Source organism: Culex quinquefasciatus, chromosome 2 (genome assembly GCF_015732765.1).
Source record: "Culex quinquefasciatus strain JHB chromosome 2, VPISU_Cqui_1.0_pri_paternal, whole genome shotgun sequence".
Taxonomy (NCBI): Eukaryota; Metazoa; Arthropoda; class Insecta; order Diptera; family Culicidae; genus Culex; species Culex quinquefasciatus.
The window spans coordinates 160,616,365-160,634,457 of NC_051862.1; the positions used below are offsets into that span (position 1 = coordinate 160,616,365).

At 38.1% G+C, this 18,093-nt stretch overlaps 1 protein-coding gene across 4 annotated transcripts; it reads right to left on the reverse strand.

The window, feature by feature from the left end:
• Positions 1-3,821: 3,821 nt before the first annotated feature.
• On the reverse strand, positions 3,822-17,672 carry LOC6050417. 4 transcript variants are annotated; one of them, XM_038254311.1, is made up of 5 exons: positions 17,521-17,672; positions 11,393-11,521; positions 6,045-6,209; positions 5,928-5,983; positions 3,822-5,865 (listed from the first exon to the last, which is right to left on the reverse strand). In XM_038254311.1, exons 2-5 carry the CDS (start codon positions 11,454-11,456, stop codon positions 5,722-5,724), a joined length of 429 nt encoding a protein of 142 aa, XP_038110239.1. In that variant the 5' UTR covers positions 11,457-11,521; positions 17,521-17,672; the 3' UTR covers positions 3,822-5,721. The 4 variants fall into 4 exon arrangements, with proteins under 4 accessions (XP_038110239.1, XP_001867034.1, XP_038110241.1 ...); XM_001866999.2 differs by lacking the exon at positions 17,521-17,672 and adding an exon at positions 11,654-11,809; XM_038254313.1 differs by lacking the exon at positions 17,521-17,672 and adding an exon at positions 11,680-11,807.
• Positions 17,673-18,093: the final 421 nt, after the last annotated feature.

The window sequence follows — 18,093 nt, forward strand, 5'->3', positions numbered from 1 at the left end:
TTGGACAAAACGGAGCCGGACTTAGTCCAGCGCTTTCGTTTTAGTCAGCGAAACCAGCAACCTGATGAATCCAATGAGGATTTCGTGCAGTCGGTCAAGCTGCAGGCGGAATTCTGTGGTTTTGGGGCGTTTAAGGACGTGGCCATCATGGACAGAGTTCTGGCGGGTCTTCTTGACGGGAATCTCAAAGAGAATTTGCTGAAGGAGGATGGTTTGACTTTGGACAAGATGGACAAGTTCATCACAACATGGAACATAGCAAAACAAAACGTTAAAGCATTAAACAATCAATCAGGGAAATCTCAATTGGGACAGTACAATTACTTTACACCAGAACAAATTCATTACATTCAAAAAACAACAACACAAAGACAAGGGTCTTCACGGAAATTACAGACAAAATGATGGGTTGCAACGGCAAAATTATCCAGAAAGGCAAAACAATTCAAGATTTCAGCCTTATATAAACTACAATTCTAATTCCAACCGAAGGTTCAATAACCAAACACAACAACAAAGGTATTATGACAAAAGCTATGATAGGAGATATCCTCAGACTAGAATTTCGTGTGATTTTTGTGGGAAAATGGGTCATTCTAAGCAAAATTGCTTCAAACTTGATTACTTTAACAGACAATTTGTGAATTTCATGGGTGAGAGTACTGCAGATGATTATTCCTGCAACGAAGGTGGTGAAATTGAGTACGCAAATGCGGAAATGTTCAACCAAATAGAAAACCTTCATGATAATAACGATCAATGCATGAAAATTTTTACTGTTTTGAACACAACTTATGTTAAGTTTGATGAAATACAAATAGAGGACCAAATGGTTGATTTGGAAATTGATGATAGTTGCTTGTTAAATGACAGCACTTTTTCCTTGCATGATGTTGATATTGATCTAAATTGTTTATTTACCCCAAATTGGGAGGATGATTCGTTTTTTGATTTAAACTGTTTGTTTGATAAAACTTTTTGTGATATTGATGTAAATTGTGATAGTGCCCTGGATTGGGATGATAAACTGTTTGATAGTTTAGGAGATTTAAGTGAAACTAAGGTGGAAGGCGAAATTGTGCATGCCCCGGATTGGGAAGAAAAATTTGATTTTAATTTGGGTGAATTATTTTTGATTCATGATGATTTGGAAAAGGAGCAACATTTAGCAGTGAATAACACAGTGGGTTCGATTGAACAAGATAAATTACAGGATACAATTGAAGCTAATTTTAAAAATACCTCGGATTGCGTGAATGATGAGAATCTTGTTTTAGAGTTTGTTTTTGAAACTTTTAAAAACATGAAACATGTGCAATTTGACAGTTATGAAAGTTTTACGGAAAAATTGCTGATTGGCAATGATGTTGATTGTGCAATTGAGATAAATGTTGATAATAATCATGAAGATTTGATTTTAACTCCAAATTTGGTTTCAATGGATGAAATCTTAAAGTGTGTTAGTTTAGATTACATTTTATTTGACAAGGTTCCTGTGAATTCAGAGCGACAATTTGACAGTAAAAATTTGAGTTTAATTGAACTTAAGCTATGTAGGGAAAGTTTGGAAAACGGGTACATTATGCCAAACATTGATTTAATTCCAACATTTTTAATGATGATTTTTGTGATTTTAAGCCGAGTTGGCTTTAAAGCGATGGAAAACACGTTGTTTCAGTACACAAAGATGGTAACGATTTTGACGAGCATTGCAAACTTGCAATCTATTTTGATTTTGTGTAAAGGATGGGCTAACATTTTAGACAATCGCTTTGTTAACATTTTTTGTGGTCGGCATGATCTAAAATTTGTGGACGATTGCTGGTTGTTAAATGACAAAGTTGTAGAATCGCTGGATTTTCAAAGCGGGAATATGAAATGCTTACAAGTCATCTATGCCAGATCAATGAAACTGTTTTGGAAAACTCATGTTTGGTACTATATCAAGAAACAACAAATGTTGGACGTGAAATTGTTTGGCTGCAACAACACAAATGTCATCGTATTATCAAAATGTCTGCTTGAAATTCTCTTTATAGAGCCGATTAAATTGACGAATGGAGAATTCCATAATTTGTTTTTGTTGATAAATATTGTAAATACTTTTAACTTTTACGATGGTGGTCTATCAAAAACGAAGCTGTGTTTTCAAAAATTGCAAAGGCATCAAATAATGTATAATAACAAAATAATATTTAATAACAAAATTTTGGTAGAAAACCTGATATTTGAGAACATTTTCTGGCATTGGTTGCTGAAAGTAAAAATATTTTGTTCCTTGCAAAGGCAAATTTTTCGAAGGGTGGTGAAAAGGGTGATTGCCAAGACTGGAATTAGAAAAGTTTCTTTTGCTTGTTTGATGAAACAAAATATAAGTATGTGCTACAAATATAAACAACATTACAATTTAAACACCTCTAAAACTGGTATCGTGATGTATGACGGATGGTCAAACTGCCTAGTTAATAGACTATGCACTTGTAATTCTGATTGTTTCAGTATTCAATGTTTGTTATTTAATGTTGGAATTTTGATCATTATTATTAAATTTTATTTCTTATCATTACAACAGAAATGGAGCACACTGCAACCAAGAAGCGTTACCGTTGGAGTGGTGAATCATGGAATGTCAATGGGCTATGGCTGGCCATGGCTGGTCGGGTGCAACGTTCGGGTGGTTGCATTGGATACAACACGGTGTCGAGTCAGGCTGGATGTGGCCAGGAATATCGGTTTCGACGGGTGGTCTCGGCGAACCGATACAAGTCGATTTCGATGAATGGAAATCGATCAAGGAGCAGTACGGCGGCTTATTTGCTGGTGACCTTCTTTCGAAGAACTCAGAATTGTTTATTCTTAATTATTAGTGAACATTCAGGACTGTTTTGTTCTTCCAAACATATCTAATTAACTTTTGTATTAAAGGGTGAAGGAATTGTCCTATCCCTCGGTTTTTCCGCATAATGTCATTTGACGTTTAGTGCTATCAAATGTTACCAATACCAACACATGTAAGAAACATATAAATAAAGAAGCGAACATGTATCGCGCTCTTTTTCCTTTTTGGACAACAAGCTGAACACATCTCTTTATTCCAAATCCGACGTCTACGCAGATACAGTACATTTTACCGTAATCATTTGTAATTATAACTCGGGACTCCTGCAACCAAGTTCAGCCAAGTTTTCAGATAATACTCAGAACGGTCAGTCAAACATCAAACAACGTGTTGTTATTGTTTACATTGCGTGCTCTAAATTTTTGTTTATTCAAGGTCAATTATTAAAAATCGTTTTTCTCGGAATTTCAAAAAAGCGACGTGCGACAAGATGTACAGCGTCCAATTTCTCTTTATTTTCATACACCATGCGTCCATCATTTGCTCTAATGCAATTATCAATTGCATCCTAAAGCCGAGTCACTTTCTTAGCACATGTTCCCTCCACAATGTGTTTACGCCAAATAGACATCTCTCAGCCGCAAACCATAGTCAAGGTCAATAGCCACCAGCCAGCCAGCATCACGTCTCCATAACTATCTACAAAGTACTGATTGAAGCAAATTGAATTACATCGCACAACTGACTGGGCCCATTCGATAACAGAATATTCCACTGCAGTTAGGGAGGTCGCACCGCCCCGGCCAGCGCGTGTGCCCTCCCAGTCGCAAAAAGATTGCGCGCTCAATCAACCACTTCCGGTCTGCTTTACGCTACTAAATTTAGACTTCTTGACTTTTGGGGTGAACTTTTTCTTGACGACACTGACCAAGGTAAACATTTTTAAGGGGAATCGTTTCTCTTGGAAATGAAACAAATTTCGGTCGAAGAACTAAAACTCAATTTTGTTCTGTTTATTTTTCCACAAGCTGTAACGCTCCAGCGTCCAAATCGATTTCCTGACACTGAATTTATCTTTTGGGGAAAAATTCTAGCTTACAATTAGTTGTTCACAAGCTCGCGGTGCCAATAAACGCATCTTCAACCGATCAATGGCAAACATTTGCATAAAATTTATCGGTCCGTTATTGCGCATGGACACCCCTATCTGGTCGAAGTAGGCCGCACCAGTTTGGAAAAAGGTAGACGCCTCTAATCAACTCAACTGGAGGAGGCAAGTGTTGCCAGAACATTTACAAATTTTATTTCTTTTATATTTAAATAATTTCAATTTATCGCTAACATTATTTTTTTTTAATTTTACTTTTTAGTTCGATTTTATCAGCGTATAAAGCAGTATAATTTTTCGTTTATTTTTCATTTATTTTTTTGTTCTTACGTTAACACTAGTTTAAATTCTAACTGGCTACAACATTTTTCAAGGTTTTCTTCCAAAAATCAATCTGAACCGATAAAATACTCTTTCCTCCCGAGCTTGACGGGAGCTCGTCTCACACAAATGTATGAGAATAAAACAAGAGTAACGATCTAGTTCTGGGTGGAGACAGTTTAGATCAGGGACTAAATCATGACGCTAGCTAACTATTTTTCAAATTAGGGTAGTGTGGTGATAACGAGGGCTCACTTCCATTGAACTAGAGGTGGCAGCGAGCTCCCCTCACTAACAGAAACCCTTTATCCGATTTTCTTTGTCGTTACTCTATTATTTATAAAGTTTCTTCAGTTGACAATTGTTCATAAACTCTATTTCATAGACGCGTCTACCATCTACTTACAATAGCTTTCGCGTACTTCATACTGACTAGTTGCGTGTGTTTCGTGTCAAAAAATTCTGCAACAGAATCGTACATGATGGCAGCACTGGTTTGATTCACGTGAAGATATCTGGAACATTTGTATTTCCAAATTTGAAAAATAAAGCTCATCAGAAATGGGCGAAAAAGAAACTTCTTTTTTGGTTTTTCTGTGTGTGTAATTCACCAATTTTATTCAACTTGTTTTTCGGAGTCTTAAAATAATTCAGTTTTTTTTTAAGAAGCCATCGACGTAGTTTCCTAACACTTCTAAGATATCTCGACGATCGCTGCAAAAAACTTAACCTGAAGCTGAACCCTCCCGCGCTCACATCCGCATCTGTGTAGAGTACATCGATACTGTATTTACAAAGGAATATTGCCATGCCAAAACCGAGGGTAGCCATTTTGCGCGCTCAAAGCACGTGCCCACCGCAAAATGGCGTCGCTGAACACAGAGTTTTTCGTTATCAATTAGTTGGGACGAAATTGGATTGCTCGGGTTTGTTACGGATGGGCACGAGTTTTGGGGCATGCGAATTGAACTCCCCCGATTGGTTCGAGGAAATTTAGCTTGCACTTTAAAATATCTCATAAATAGCGAATGTGTGTTCGGAACCTAGCTTTATAGTACTAGTAATACAATTTAAAAAACTAAATCTATTGACTATTCAACAGTGTTTCTTTTTGTTTATTTTCTGCAAAGGTTCAATTTGATTTTCGTTTGAACTAATGGAACGTTTACTTGAATTCCAGTACGGTTTTTTGTTTGGTTGTCTTCTTAAACTATAGCATCGTGATTTTTTCTTAAACTTTTGATGAGATTTTAAAATTCCTACGCGCGTTCGTTCTGCGGTTGTGTTGCGTGTGTGTGAGTGAGTATGTTTGTATTTTTGCTAGCTTTTATTCAACTTTTGCAGCACCTAAAAACTGTTCGAAGGGAGGGCGGGGACAAAAATCAAACATCTTTTTTTTCTGGGAAAGCTACACTAGCACACTTCTCCTAACCGGGCGACATACGCCGTCGGATTAAGCACGAACGAGGAAGGCGATGGCGGCGGCCAACAGCAGTCCCAGGGTGGCCTGCACCGACGAGGCGCCGTTGCAGTTGTCCTCGAAGCAGGCGCAAACCTCCTGGCGGCCACCAAATCCGGAACGCTGGTAGCACTTGCCCTGCAAAGAAGAATCAAGTCTTCAGTTCAAAACTCCCTTTTTAAAAAGTAACCTTTTCGTACCTTGTAGGAGGATTCATCCCAGCCGCAGCTACGGATCAACCTGGTGTCTGGGGGCACTGCAAGAAAAAACAAAATGTTTAAACAAATCTAAGTCAACTTTCGACAGAGGCAACGTACGGTTGTTGACGGAGAACTCGATCGACTGGTGGATCTTCCGGCAGAAGGTGTACTTGTTGCCGTCCTTGAGCGTGTCGCAGTCGACCTGCATTTCCGCCGGCGGGACGTCGTACGCGCACTGCGAGTCATCCGCACTGTTGCAGACAAAGCACCGAATGGCATCACCTGGAAAGGAACAGTAGTTTTATGAAATATTTGTTAAATTTCTCAGAATGTTGCTGAGAAATTGCAGTTTTTTTTATTTTAAATGCCTTGCTTTTTAAAACCAGAAATTTAATAAAAAAAATTATTAGTAATCGAATCAAGGTTTATTTTACAATTATAAAACTTGAACGATTTATTTGGGGTTCTTCTGGTATTTGGAAATATGATTTAATTATATATTGATAAACAGCAATTTATGTAATATTTAAAGCAAACATCAGAGCGTTTCAAGTAATAAACATCATACATCTTTTTCAGTCCGTTTTGGATTGCATTTGAAAACTTTTCAAATATGCATTTCATGAGAAATTCCAAGATAGTTTACATTAAAAGAAAAACAAGTTCCGAATTTGTGGATTCCAAGAGTTTAAATTTCCACAACTAATGTCAAAACTAGCAGATGATTTTTCTAAACCATGGACGTCTTCACAAATAAATAGGTTACATTAAAACTGGTTTGGGTTATTTAATAAAGTCTACGAACTTACACCATCATGCCAAAAATATATTCAGTCAGATACATGAATGAGTCCTACTCATAGCGAATATCCCGTGAGAGCTATGCAGAAGACAGAGAAAAAATACTTTCATTCAGCTTAATGAACCTTCATCGAACGATTTCCCAAATTCATTGATCAATTAAAACCACACATTTAGATTGATTTGGTCGGTGGTTGAACGAACCACATCAATTTGTTATTCTCAATAATGTTTTGTTTATATACGCCTCAATCTGATTCAGCCGGTAGTTTGGCGATATGACCAGAACGATTCCCGGCGTCATCAGAACGAAGATGAACTGTTTTTTTAGAAACAATTACAATAGCAGAATTTAACAGGAAACAGGAAAAGTTGTGCGAAATTGACTAAAACTCATTGTAGAAAACAAAGAAAAATATTAAAAAATGTTTAGATTGAGTTATACAAAAAAAAAGTGCTGCAAAAAACTTCCAAGAGATATTTTTTCTTTGTTTTGATAAGTTTAGAAAACACTCCAAAATTATTCAAAAAAATATTTTTTATGCATGAATTGTTTGATAAACATATCAACTCCAAAACCCTTACGCATTTGACGCTAAATTTATCGTCATACTATTTTTACAATCAATTGTTTAAAAAAGTGCGTTTAGGGAGACTTGATCCCTGCATTTTTACAGTCACTGGAATCAGCCTCAAGATTAAATAATTGGGCTGGGTTTTCGTACATAGTTTCCTTTAGTATAGTTGTCAATGGTTACAAAAGTGGCCAGAATTGAAAATTCTTCAAATATCTGAAAAGCATCTTCAAGAATATTCTTGGAGTTAGAGCCGTCACAAGAAGATTTCTGATTAAAATCAATAACTCACGAAGTGCGACGCCTATGCTTTTAACTGGGCCTAATTTTTCAAAAAATGATAAACTTTGAAGGCCTGGCCTGCAACTTTCTTTCACTGAATTTCAGTAAAAAGTTACTGAAATCTGCACTACTGAATCTTCAGCAAGTTTTTCAATAAATAGTAAATTGCTAAAACTTCAGTTTCCTGAAACCAATCAGGATGACAGATGGTAAACTGGATTTTCAGTAAGTTTGAAATTGTCAAAATGACGTAAGAAATGCTGAATTTTCAGCAATCGAAGATCGTTGTGGTTTGGTTGAGCGTTTTAGCAGAATGCATTACTGTGAATACAAAGAGACGAGTTGTTCCTTTTAATCGAATCAAAATCGAATCGAAGATCTGTCAAACTGAACTGAAATTTCAGTAAATAAAGACTTGTCAAATAAAACTGAATTTCAGTAATTGATAAGCTGTCAAATTGAATTGAATTTTCATTAAGCCCGAGTTGTCAGACAATACTTTGGAATTTGGAATTAATAAAAAAACATGAAGCTCACGGCGGGGTTCGATCCCCTGTACTTAGGATTGTCAAGCAAAAATGCTTTCCACTTAACCGTGGAGCATTGGTAGCTTGAGGAGGAATTAGACTGGTAAAGTTGAACCCAAGAATCGGACAAAGAATTGAATGCAAGCTGAACATCAGAACTCAAACAAGATTGCATGCAAGATTGCAAGCGCAGTTGAAATTGAATCTAAAAATACCTCGCTATAAATAGCCTGGGCGACTGATAGAATTCATCCAATAAGAGATGAGAAGAATTGAAATTTCCCATTAGAAATGGGAACACACGAAGAATTCGAACAACAATGCAAACGGTCGTTACCACTCGCCTAGGGTGGCTCCTCAGACCATTCACCCTTCCAAAAACCGTCCAACTCCAAGCGAAACTTACTTGAGGATACCGTGGAGATTTTCCCTTAATACTCTGAAAAAAGTGGAGCATAAACATTTCCCGTCTTCCAAATCCCTTTCCTTGTCCCTGGTGTGCGGTGGAGATGGGAGCGGCCGGCAATGGACGGCTGCCATGGTGGTGAGAATCTGGTTCAGGTGGAATTGGTTCTATTCCCAATTATCGATTCCTAGGCAACTTGGACTTAGACAATCATCACATCACATGGCGAAAATCCAGTCTGCAATCCGCTAAAATCACCGTCTCCTAGCGAAGCGAAGCGAAGCGAAGCGAAGCGAAGCGAAGCGAAGAAATCTTGGGAAAAATAAAGAAAATCAGATTACGATTTTTGTTCTACCCACAGACAGTGCTGACCGAGGATTTTGAACCACCGGGCATGTTCCGGATTGAACGGATAAGTTCCCTACCCCGGGGGAACCGGGCAAGGTATGGTCAGAAAAAAACTATGGAAAAATGGGTGTCAAATTTATCATTTTCAAATCAAGCTCATTCATGATCCCCAAAACTACCGATGGACCGATTTGGCCACTTTGGGACCGGTTCCCGGTTCTCCGGTGAAACCCGGATAATGGCAAATTACGGAATTATTTCCGAGATTATTTCTCATCCATGATCCCCAAAACTACTTGAGTTCAGCAGGCCATCACGTCGGAGCAAGTCCAGCTTTTTTCGCTGGCTGCTTTTTCGTTTTCGCGTAGAAGAAGAAGTGGGAAAGTAAAAAAGAAAAATGGTCTGCCAGTTCTGCAAAAGATCGCGTTGCAGAACGTCCAAAGAACAATAAAAATGCCTTTATTTATCACTATATACGATTGCCAAACACAAAAAACAACAGGAATCCACTTCCGGCCGCAGCGAAACTGAGAACCGATTTTGTTCGGACGCGAATAAAAACTCGACTTCCAACGGCACGCTTCGAGAATAAACTAAAATGGCGACCAAATAGACTGGCAGAGCAAATGTCAGAAACATAATTAGACTGGCAGAAATGTTACTGATTTTCAGTAAATTTGATACGGTTTACTGATTTTCAGTAATTTCAGAAGACGAATGCTGAATTTCAGTAAAAATAGGATTACTGAAAATTTTCAGTAAACTTATTTACTGAAAACGAACATCAGAATTTGCAGAGTGCTCAAAACTTCAATGTAATGTGCATGGGTGGGAATCGTCCCAGAATATCGAATCGATTCTATTACTAATTTGAAGGTTTTGCTGCGCTCTTTCGGTTGATTTTTTGCCCGAAACCCGGAACTCAAAGCCTGATTTTTAAGAACTCTTTTCTGAAATACTTGTGCGATGTCTGTATCCGCTCTTAAAAATTTGTGCCTTCTATCATTGGAAAACCGCACGTAAAACCCACAATTTTTGAATGTTAGATTTGTAGATTTGTTAGATTTGGAGACGAGAATTCTATGTTTCTATTCACAATTTTGTACCGGTAAATGCGGTCAAAACTATTTTTAGAGGTATTTTCGGACTATTTTACAGATAACACTTTCAAACTCAAAGAAATCAATTTCAAACAAAAAAGCCATTCGAAAACATGCGCCATTAACTGCTTGGGACCAAAATTAGAACCTTTTCCAAAATTTATTTCCATTTATTTTTATAGTCCATATTTGTGTTATACGTCTTTTTTTAACCCTATTTTTTCCCTATTAAATCGGGGTTTTAAAGAAGTGTTGAGGAACTTTTACGGAACAAAAGCAAAAATGATAAAGTTTTATTAATAGAATTGTGTGTGAAAATCGTTTAACCTCCATTTATTTAAAAAAATAAACAATTTGAGAATATCATGGGAATATGATTGAGAAAACAGAAAAATGCACAAAATGTTTGAATCATAACAGAGATATAAACACATTTTTCTGGATTTTCTAATCACAATCGAACTGTATTCAAGCACTTAAAAACAGCTTTTATCGACTACAACTTAGCACACATAGTCTCATTAAAGTTTAAACCAGCTGATTCAACAACCCGTGTAAATTCCCCGCAAGTTAAGTCTGTTAATTAATTATAAATTACTCGTGATCGTTCAAACAGGCAGAGAACAACAAAAAATCACCCAAGCAAATAAATACATCGCAATGACTCTTGCTAGGAAGACTACACTCAAGTCTGGTTTGAATTTCCATAATTCCTGACTTACGTCATCACTGCGAAAACCAGATGACCTTGAACAAGTGAGGGTGTGCGCGCCATCGGGTCAGGAATTGAAGAAAAAAAACACACACACACGGCAGACACGGGGTTCTTCCCGCAAACATACAGCTCGAATTTAAATTATGCCCCATAAATCCCCCGTGTCACGTACGACGTATGACTCGTTTGATTGTTCACATAAGCACTCACACGCGGTGGTGGGCCAAACCTTCCTTCCATGCGGGCATGCCTCTCGGAATCGATAGAGAGTCGACCAACGCGCGAAAAGAATCGACCAAAATCCGGTTCTTGGAGAAAACACTTTCTAAAAGGAATGACGAGCCCCTTGGAAATTCTTCACTTGCTCAAAAATTCTCTCACAAACACATGTCGGAAGGGATTCTCTCGCCAGGATATCGATCCGGGCACCTCGCCGCATCCTCCGGTGGCCACCCCCCTCTTCCGTGTTACCAGAGCCCCTTCGAACTTGTAATGGGGGAAACGCTTAACCACTTGACTTACATAATCGTGTCCTTTTTTGTTCTTGAACCAAACTTGAGCACTTTTGTTCTATGTTCTTTTTTGACTGGATTTTTTCAAGGGTGACATTTTCTTCATAATTTTCCTTTGAAAAACTGTTTTTCTCAACAAAGGAATCGATTTGAAGACTTTATTAACAAGTGAAAAATCGATTCTTGCACAAGAACTTACCTTGGTGCACCACGAACGCCAACACCAGGACACTGGCCAGGATCATCGATTGCAGCACAGCCATATTGAGGAGTTCCGGATTTACGGGCAGGTTCCTGTCACGAGTTCAAAACTTGGTGCAGCACACGCCTGGAATGGATTTTTCACACGCGTATTAGACCAGAGCAGAGCCGAGAGGGTGGATGTGAACAATTTTCCAATCAAAAGACCTCGCCGTGGGGGGCCAACGCCACACTGTCTACGGAACACCGGAATGCTCACCCCGGGGACCACACACTCACACGCACCGGACCAGCAGCCAACAACCAATCCAAACCAACCCAACGACGGACAGTCAATCAATGGCCAACGGGCGAACCCCAACTGTGTGCCAGCGACGACCCTTTTTGCTCTCTCGCTCACGACGCGACGGCCGCTCTTTGGGGGGTGGTGAAATATTGTGTAACCGTGTGAGTTTTTCTGCCGACCCCCCTCCTACAATATCACGGCCCCCAAAATCACACCCCTAACGGTGATGGGCTAGCCACTTTGAACCACCCTTCAAGGGGAGAGGGCTCCATAGGGGGTGGCACAGTGGGCTTTTAAACTGATTTGAAATGAGGCGTTTTGCTAAAATCTCTCAATTTGTATCCTTTCCTCATATTTTTTATAGCAGAAAATAGTAGTTTATGCAACAAGTTGCAAAAAGAGGATTTTTTCAGCACGAGTCGTACATTTATCCAACGAGGTTCACCGAGTTGGATAAATAGGAAGAGTGCTGAAAAAATCAAGTTTTGCAACGAGTTCCATACAATATTTTTTGCAATTCCAAAAAACACACACTGAGTGAAATTTTAAGTCAAATTATTAATGTATTTTGTCAATAAATCGTTCAAATAAAAAAAAAAAGTTGAAAAGTGTTACTTTTCGAGGTTGAACTTTTCAGCACCCATTTGAGTGCTGAAAAGTAGAACTTTTCAGCATTTATTTTGAAAAGTGTTGCTATTCGATTCTGTTATTTTTGGTACAGAAAAGTAGGCTATTTCGTCGTTCAAGAATGACAGGAAAAGTAAGTAGTTTCACGACGGAATTGCAAAAATTTCTTTTTGATCTCTATCATCTGGGGCGAATTGGGACAGCTGTTTTAGGCTTGTTCCTGCATAATATTCATATATTTTTGACTGGTTTCGGATTCAGAACAACAAAAATAGAGCATCGCTTTCTAAATTTCAAGTCTCTGATGGAAGGAGAGGAATCTCATATCCATATCATATCATATCCTCATAACTAATTTCAAGAATGTTCAGGTGAACACCCGAAATGCGACCAAAAATTAAAGTGCATGAATAAGGTTCTTAACTGCTAACGTCATGATTCAAAATCCGGACACTTAGTAGCATATCATTTTTGTTATATCTGGCAAAAAATCATGTAATATGTTAGAAATGTAGAAATATCATGAGGATGTAGTATTAACAGTCAGTTTCAAGAAAATGCACGCAAAATATGTCTTTTCTAACAATTGTTCATCAGAATTTTAAAATTAAAATGACTTGCTGTGCTTCGAATTCCGGACACTGATAAAAGCTGATTCGAAATCCGGACACTTTTGCTTCGAATTCCGGACACTCGTTTTTACTTATGAATCGCACAAATTTGGACTGACATGTTAGTGAATGGCATTCTTTAGGTCTCAAATAAGCTGTTTACATCAAAACAATCGATAGTTTCTATAAAAAATTTGCTAGAATTCAAGGAAATCGCAACCATAAATTTCTGCTTTGCCTTCCCGGTGCTTCGAACGCCTATGAAATATTTCAAGTGAAATGTTTCGCATTGTTGGTTAACTTATAATTTTATTGTATTTAATTGTTTTGGCATTAACTACAGCGTTCAAACAAACTTTAAATGAAAGATGATGTTGGAATTCATCAAATAACACAGTTTTGACATTCATAATGCGAACTTATATCCAAATAATTGATAAAACAAGATGAAGTGTCTGGGTTTCGAAGCGCCCGGGAATTCAAATCATGACGTTATATTGAAATGGTTGTGTACAGTGTACACGACGCCGAATCTATATATAACGTCATGATTCGAATTCTAGGACGCTTCGAAGCCCGCTTCGAATCTAATCTAATCTAATCGAAGTGGTCAAAATCTTGGTGCTCACCCCTAGAATGATAGATTAGGATGTCAGGAACAATGTTTCATACAACACAATATTCCCAAAAATGGTTTACAACTCGCGCACTAAGCTTGAATGAAAAAAATGCCTTTTCGACATATTTATAAGTTCTGCTCTCTAAACTTCTCGATATTTCATTTGATTTGATTTGATTGATTTGATGTGATAACTAACAGAACCACAAGGATGACCGCGATTGTCTAGAATTACAGTGACTCAGTGACTGGTTGTGGATAGTGGAAGACTAGGTGGAAGACTCGAATTGTGTCAGAAGGGGAAAATAGTTGAGTAATTGTAAAATTCTTAAGGATTTCATATGGGACGGACTTGATTTGAGCAGCAGTGAATATTTGACATAAAATTCCATTCAAGAAGCGTTTTTCGAAATTGTAAAAAAATGTTGTAAGCAAATCGTTGCAAAACATAATTTTTTCAGCACTCGTTGTATTCATCCAACTCGGTAAACCTCGTTAGATAAATATAAAACTCGTGCTGAAAAAGTCTTCTTTTTGCAACTTGTTGCATAAACTACTATCGTCATCTGGGGTGAATCGGGACTACAGTCTGAATAGGGACGCCACCGTTGTTAGGGCACTTAAAGGTTTTAAATTTGGAAAGGGATGTACACATTTTGTTGGTCTGAGTCTGTTCTATCCGAAACCAACCAGAAAAATACAAATATTATGCTCTAACATGGTTAAAACTGCTGTCCCAATCCGCTCCAGCTGACGGTACAGTACTTGTTCGGTAACTGGGCTGAGAACGTAGCCCAGTCACCGAAATACGAAGAGTGCTGAAAAAATCAAGTTTTGCAACGAGTTCCATACAGCATTTTTTACAATTCCGAAAAACACCCATTGAGTGAAATTATATGTCAAATATTCATATATTTTGTCAATAAATCATTTAAATCAAAAGAAAGTTGAAAACTGTTACTTTTCGAAACAAGTGCTGAAAAGTTCAACTTCAAAGTGTTGCTATTCGATTCTGTTATTTCTGGTACCGAAAAGTAGGCTATTTCGTCGTTCAAAAATGACAGGAAAAGCTGACAGTTTCACAGCAGAATTGCAAAATAGTAATTATGCCAACAAGTTGCAAAAAGAGGATTTTTTCAGCACGAGTCGTAACTTCAACGAGGTTCAGTTGGATAAATAAGACGAGTGATGAAAAAATCAAGTTTTGCAACGAGTTTCATACAACATTTTTTACAATTCCGAAAAACGCCCTTTTAACATAATTATAGGACAAATCTAGATTAAATTTTCAAAAGGTCCTTTCTGCATAGGAAACCCATGAGGGATAGGTGGTTTTGAAAATTTAATCTAGAAATGTCCATGCATTGAGTAAATAAATCGTTGAAATTAAAAATGTAGAAAAGTATAACTTTTCAGCATTTGTTTTGAAAAGAGTTACTATTCGATTCTGTTATTTTTGGCTGTTTCGTCGGTCAAAAAAAAAAGAATGACAGGAAAAGGAAGTAGTTTCACGAAGGAATTGCAAAAAATAATATTTATGTTATTCTAAAAATCCAAAGCAGACAGTTCAAAGATCATTGAGACTGATGTATTCAGGTGGGATTTAAACCGCCGGCCATCAGGAGATTCAAGAATATCGATATCTGATTTGCATGAGTCAAATTCTTGTGTGAGTTTTCAAAAAGCCGTAAGAGCCACCGTAACCTTTGACACTAATTTTCGTTATTTTTCCAAAATTAAATAAAATTTCATTTATTCTTATTTATTTGAAGGACGTGTAGATGAACAATCTCAAGCATTTTTGATATTGTTTTTTCATAAGTAGGTAGAATACCGATGCAAAAAGGACTTTGCTTGACCATGGCTATTACGGATTTTTGAAAACCAATCCGAGAATTGGAAGTTTAAGAGCGAGTCCTCGAACAGGGCATACCCCTTTGTATGGGACGTCGTTTGGACCTCACCAATCTGCCTGAAATTTTCAGGGGTTGTTTGTACATATAAAACTAGCATCTGGCCAAAATATGAGCACTCTAGGTCAACGGAAAGTGGGGCAAATCGGGACACAAAGTTTGATGGTTTAAAAACGTCAAAAATCGTAAAAAGTCTGTAACTTGGGCAAAATTCAATTTAATTTCAAAATTCAAATTGCATCTGAAAGGACTTAAAAAATGCAACAAAATGCAGGGCAGAGCATCCCAATTGGTGGAATCTGAAGGGAGTTATTGGCATTTTAGTGAAAAAATAACACAATTTTCAAACTCAAATAAAAAAGTGTTCCATCCAGATATCAACTCGGTTCGACCTGCAACTTGTAGGGGACATCTGGGACTACCATCTGAGACTGAGAACGCTTTGGGTAAGGCAGTTTAACATATTAAATAGACACTTTTACTTTTAGTGATTTTTGGTAGTAAATTTTTGCTCTGAGAACCCCTTAGATCCCATTTTCTGATGATAATTTTATCATATTTGTGTTCCTGAGACAATTTCACAATAGAAACATGCATAAAAATGTTTATTTTCATCCATTTTAACCCTTTAAAAAATGAAAGTTGAAAAAATTAAGATGCTGCTTTTTTTCTGCTGTCATCTAGTATCCTTGGAAACGAAGTTGAATTTCAATAAATGTGAATCGAAGATTTTTTCAACTTTCATTTTTTAAAGGGTTAAAATGGATGAAAATAAACATTTTTATGCATGTTTCTATTGTGAAATTGTCTCAGGAACACAAATATGATAAAATTATCATCAGAAAATGGGATCTAAGGGGTTCTCAGAGCAAAAATTTACTACCAAAAAAATCACTAAAAGTAAAAGTGTCTATTTAATATGTTAAACTGCCTTACCCAAAGCGTTCTCAGTCTCAGATGGTAGTCCCAGATGTCCCCTACAAGTTGCAGGTCGAACCGAGTTGATATCTGGATGGAACACTTTTTTATTTGAGTTTGAAAATTGTGCTATTTTTTCACTAAAATTCCAATAACTCCCTTCAGATTCCACCAATTGGGATGCTCTACCCTGCATTTTGTTAAATTTTTTAAGTCCATATGCAATTTGAATTTTGAAATTAAATAGAATTTTGCCCAAGTTACAGACTTTTTACGATTTTTGACGTTTTTGAACCTTCAAACTTTGTGTCCCGATTTGTCCCACTTCCCGTTGACCTAGAGTGCTCATATTTTGGCCAGATGCTAGTTTTATATGTACAAACAACTCCTGCGAGATGGGTATGCTTTGATCGTGGACTCGCTCTTAAATATAAATCTAGGATCCTGCTAGTACATTGCTTCTTTGTTAAGGCTAGTACGCAGATCGGAAAGAAAGGGGTCAAGAAATAGCTTTACGAACAGCAGAACAAAGGAGAGGGAGCGATTTCCTGGGGCTTTTCTTCACCCTCTCTGGCTTGCTTTCGCTACCGCTGCTGCCCATTTGAAATTTTCCTTGACCGGTTCCTTCCGAAGTGCGTATACCGCTTTAGGGCGAGAACAAACAATGCCCAATGACCTCGGAACTGAACCGCAAATGGATCGTTGGAAGCAGCGCGAGAGCTAATATCATCTAAAACTCGAGATTAAAATAAGCAAAGTCTGATATAGACAATGCTTTCCCATAACTTCTCAGTGTCAGTATTAGGGCATTGGATTGGAAACATACGCAAACACACAAATCTAGAATTTACTGTGCTTTCGTTGCAAATCAAAGGATTTTTTTCATAACTTCAAAAATATCAAGCCTGATTACGCGAGAAAGACTATTCTAGGATTTGGATCGGTAACGAAAATCCGCTTGTACCACCGTGTGCCCAAGGGTGGCAAACCCCCTCCCATTTCCTTCTCGTAGCACCCTTCGCAGGGCTGGTTGGCTGGCTGGTCTGGACTGGTGGGGGTGAGGTGGTCTCCAAAGGATCCATTATCCCCATCAAAAACACAAACACACACACACAAAGACTCGCACACAAATACATAAAAATCAGAACCTACACCACGAGAACAAAGAGAGCGCGGAACAATCCAAACGACGGGGACACGAGCTCGTTACCGCACTGCTGACCGACCGAAACAAGACTGTGGCGCTGGAACTGTGGGGCGACCCGGCACCGAACAGGGAAGTTCCGCTCCAGGGTGAGAGTTTGAGAATGATTCAAAGCGAGAGAGAGAGAGAGAGATTGAGAACATCTCAGCGATTCGCGTCCCGGGGTGAGCGCGTGGAGAAATTCAGTGCAATCAAGAATTTGGCGGGTTTCGTACGCTGTTTGGGTGGGGGGGGGGGGTTCTGGACACGTGGTCTTCCTTGACTTAACGTAGTTTGACTCAATTAGTCCCTGGTTCTGAGGGTCTTCGACATAAACATAAACAACTCATGTAGAGCAACCGCCCACGTCGGTCTGATAACGTGGTCACCATGTTGCAGCTGCAACACGATCGTCTGCACTTTATGTTTTGATAAGAAGGCCTTATTTATTTTAGTCTGCGTCTTAAAATTTCCATCACGAGTCTACACTCTCTGTAAGCCGTAAGAAGCTGGGGTCCACCGCAATCAATTAGCTCAATAAT

Bases quoted from the DNA above. Each gene is read 5' to 3' on its own strand.
- LOC6050417 (XM_038254311.1), bottom strand. From the start codon at position 11,456: ATGGCTGTGCTGCAATCGATGATCCTGGCCAGTGTCCTGGTGTTGGCG. The intron at 6,210-11,392 runs GTAAGTTCTTGT...GTTCCTTTCCAG, and splicing joins GGCGTTCGTGGTGCACCAAG to GTGATGCCATTCGGTGCTTT. The intron at 5,984-6,044 runs GTACGTTGCCTC...TTTTTCTTGCAG, and splicing joins CGAGTTCTCCGTCAACAACC to TGCCCCCAGACACCAGGTTG.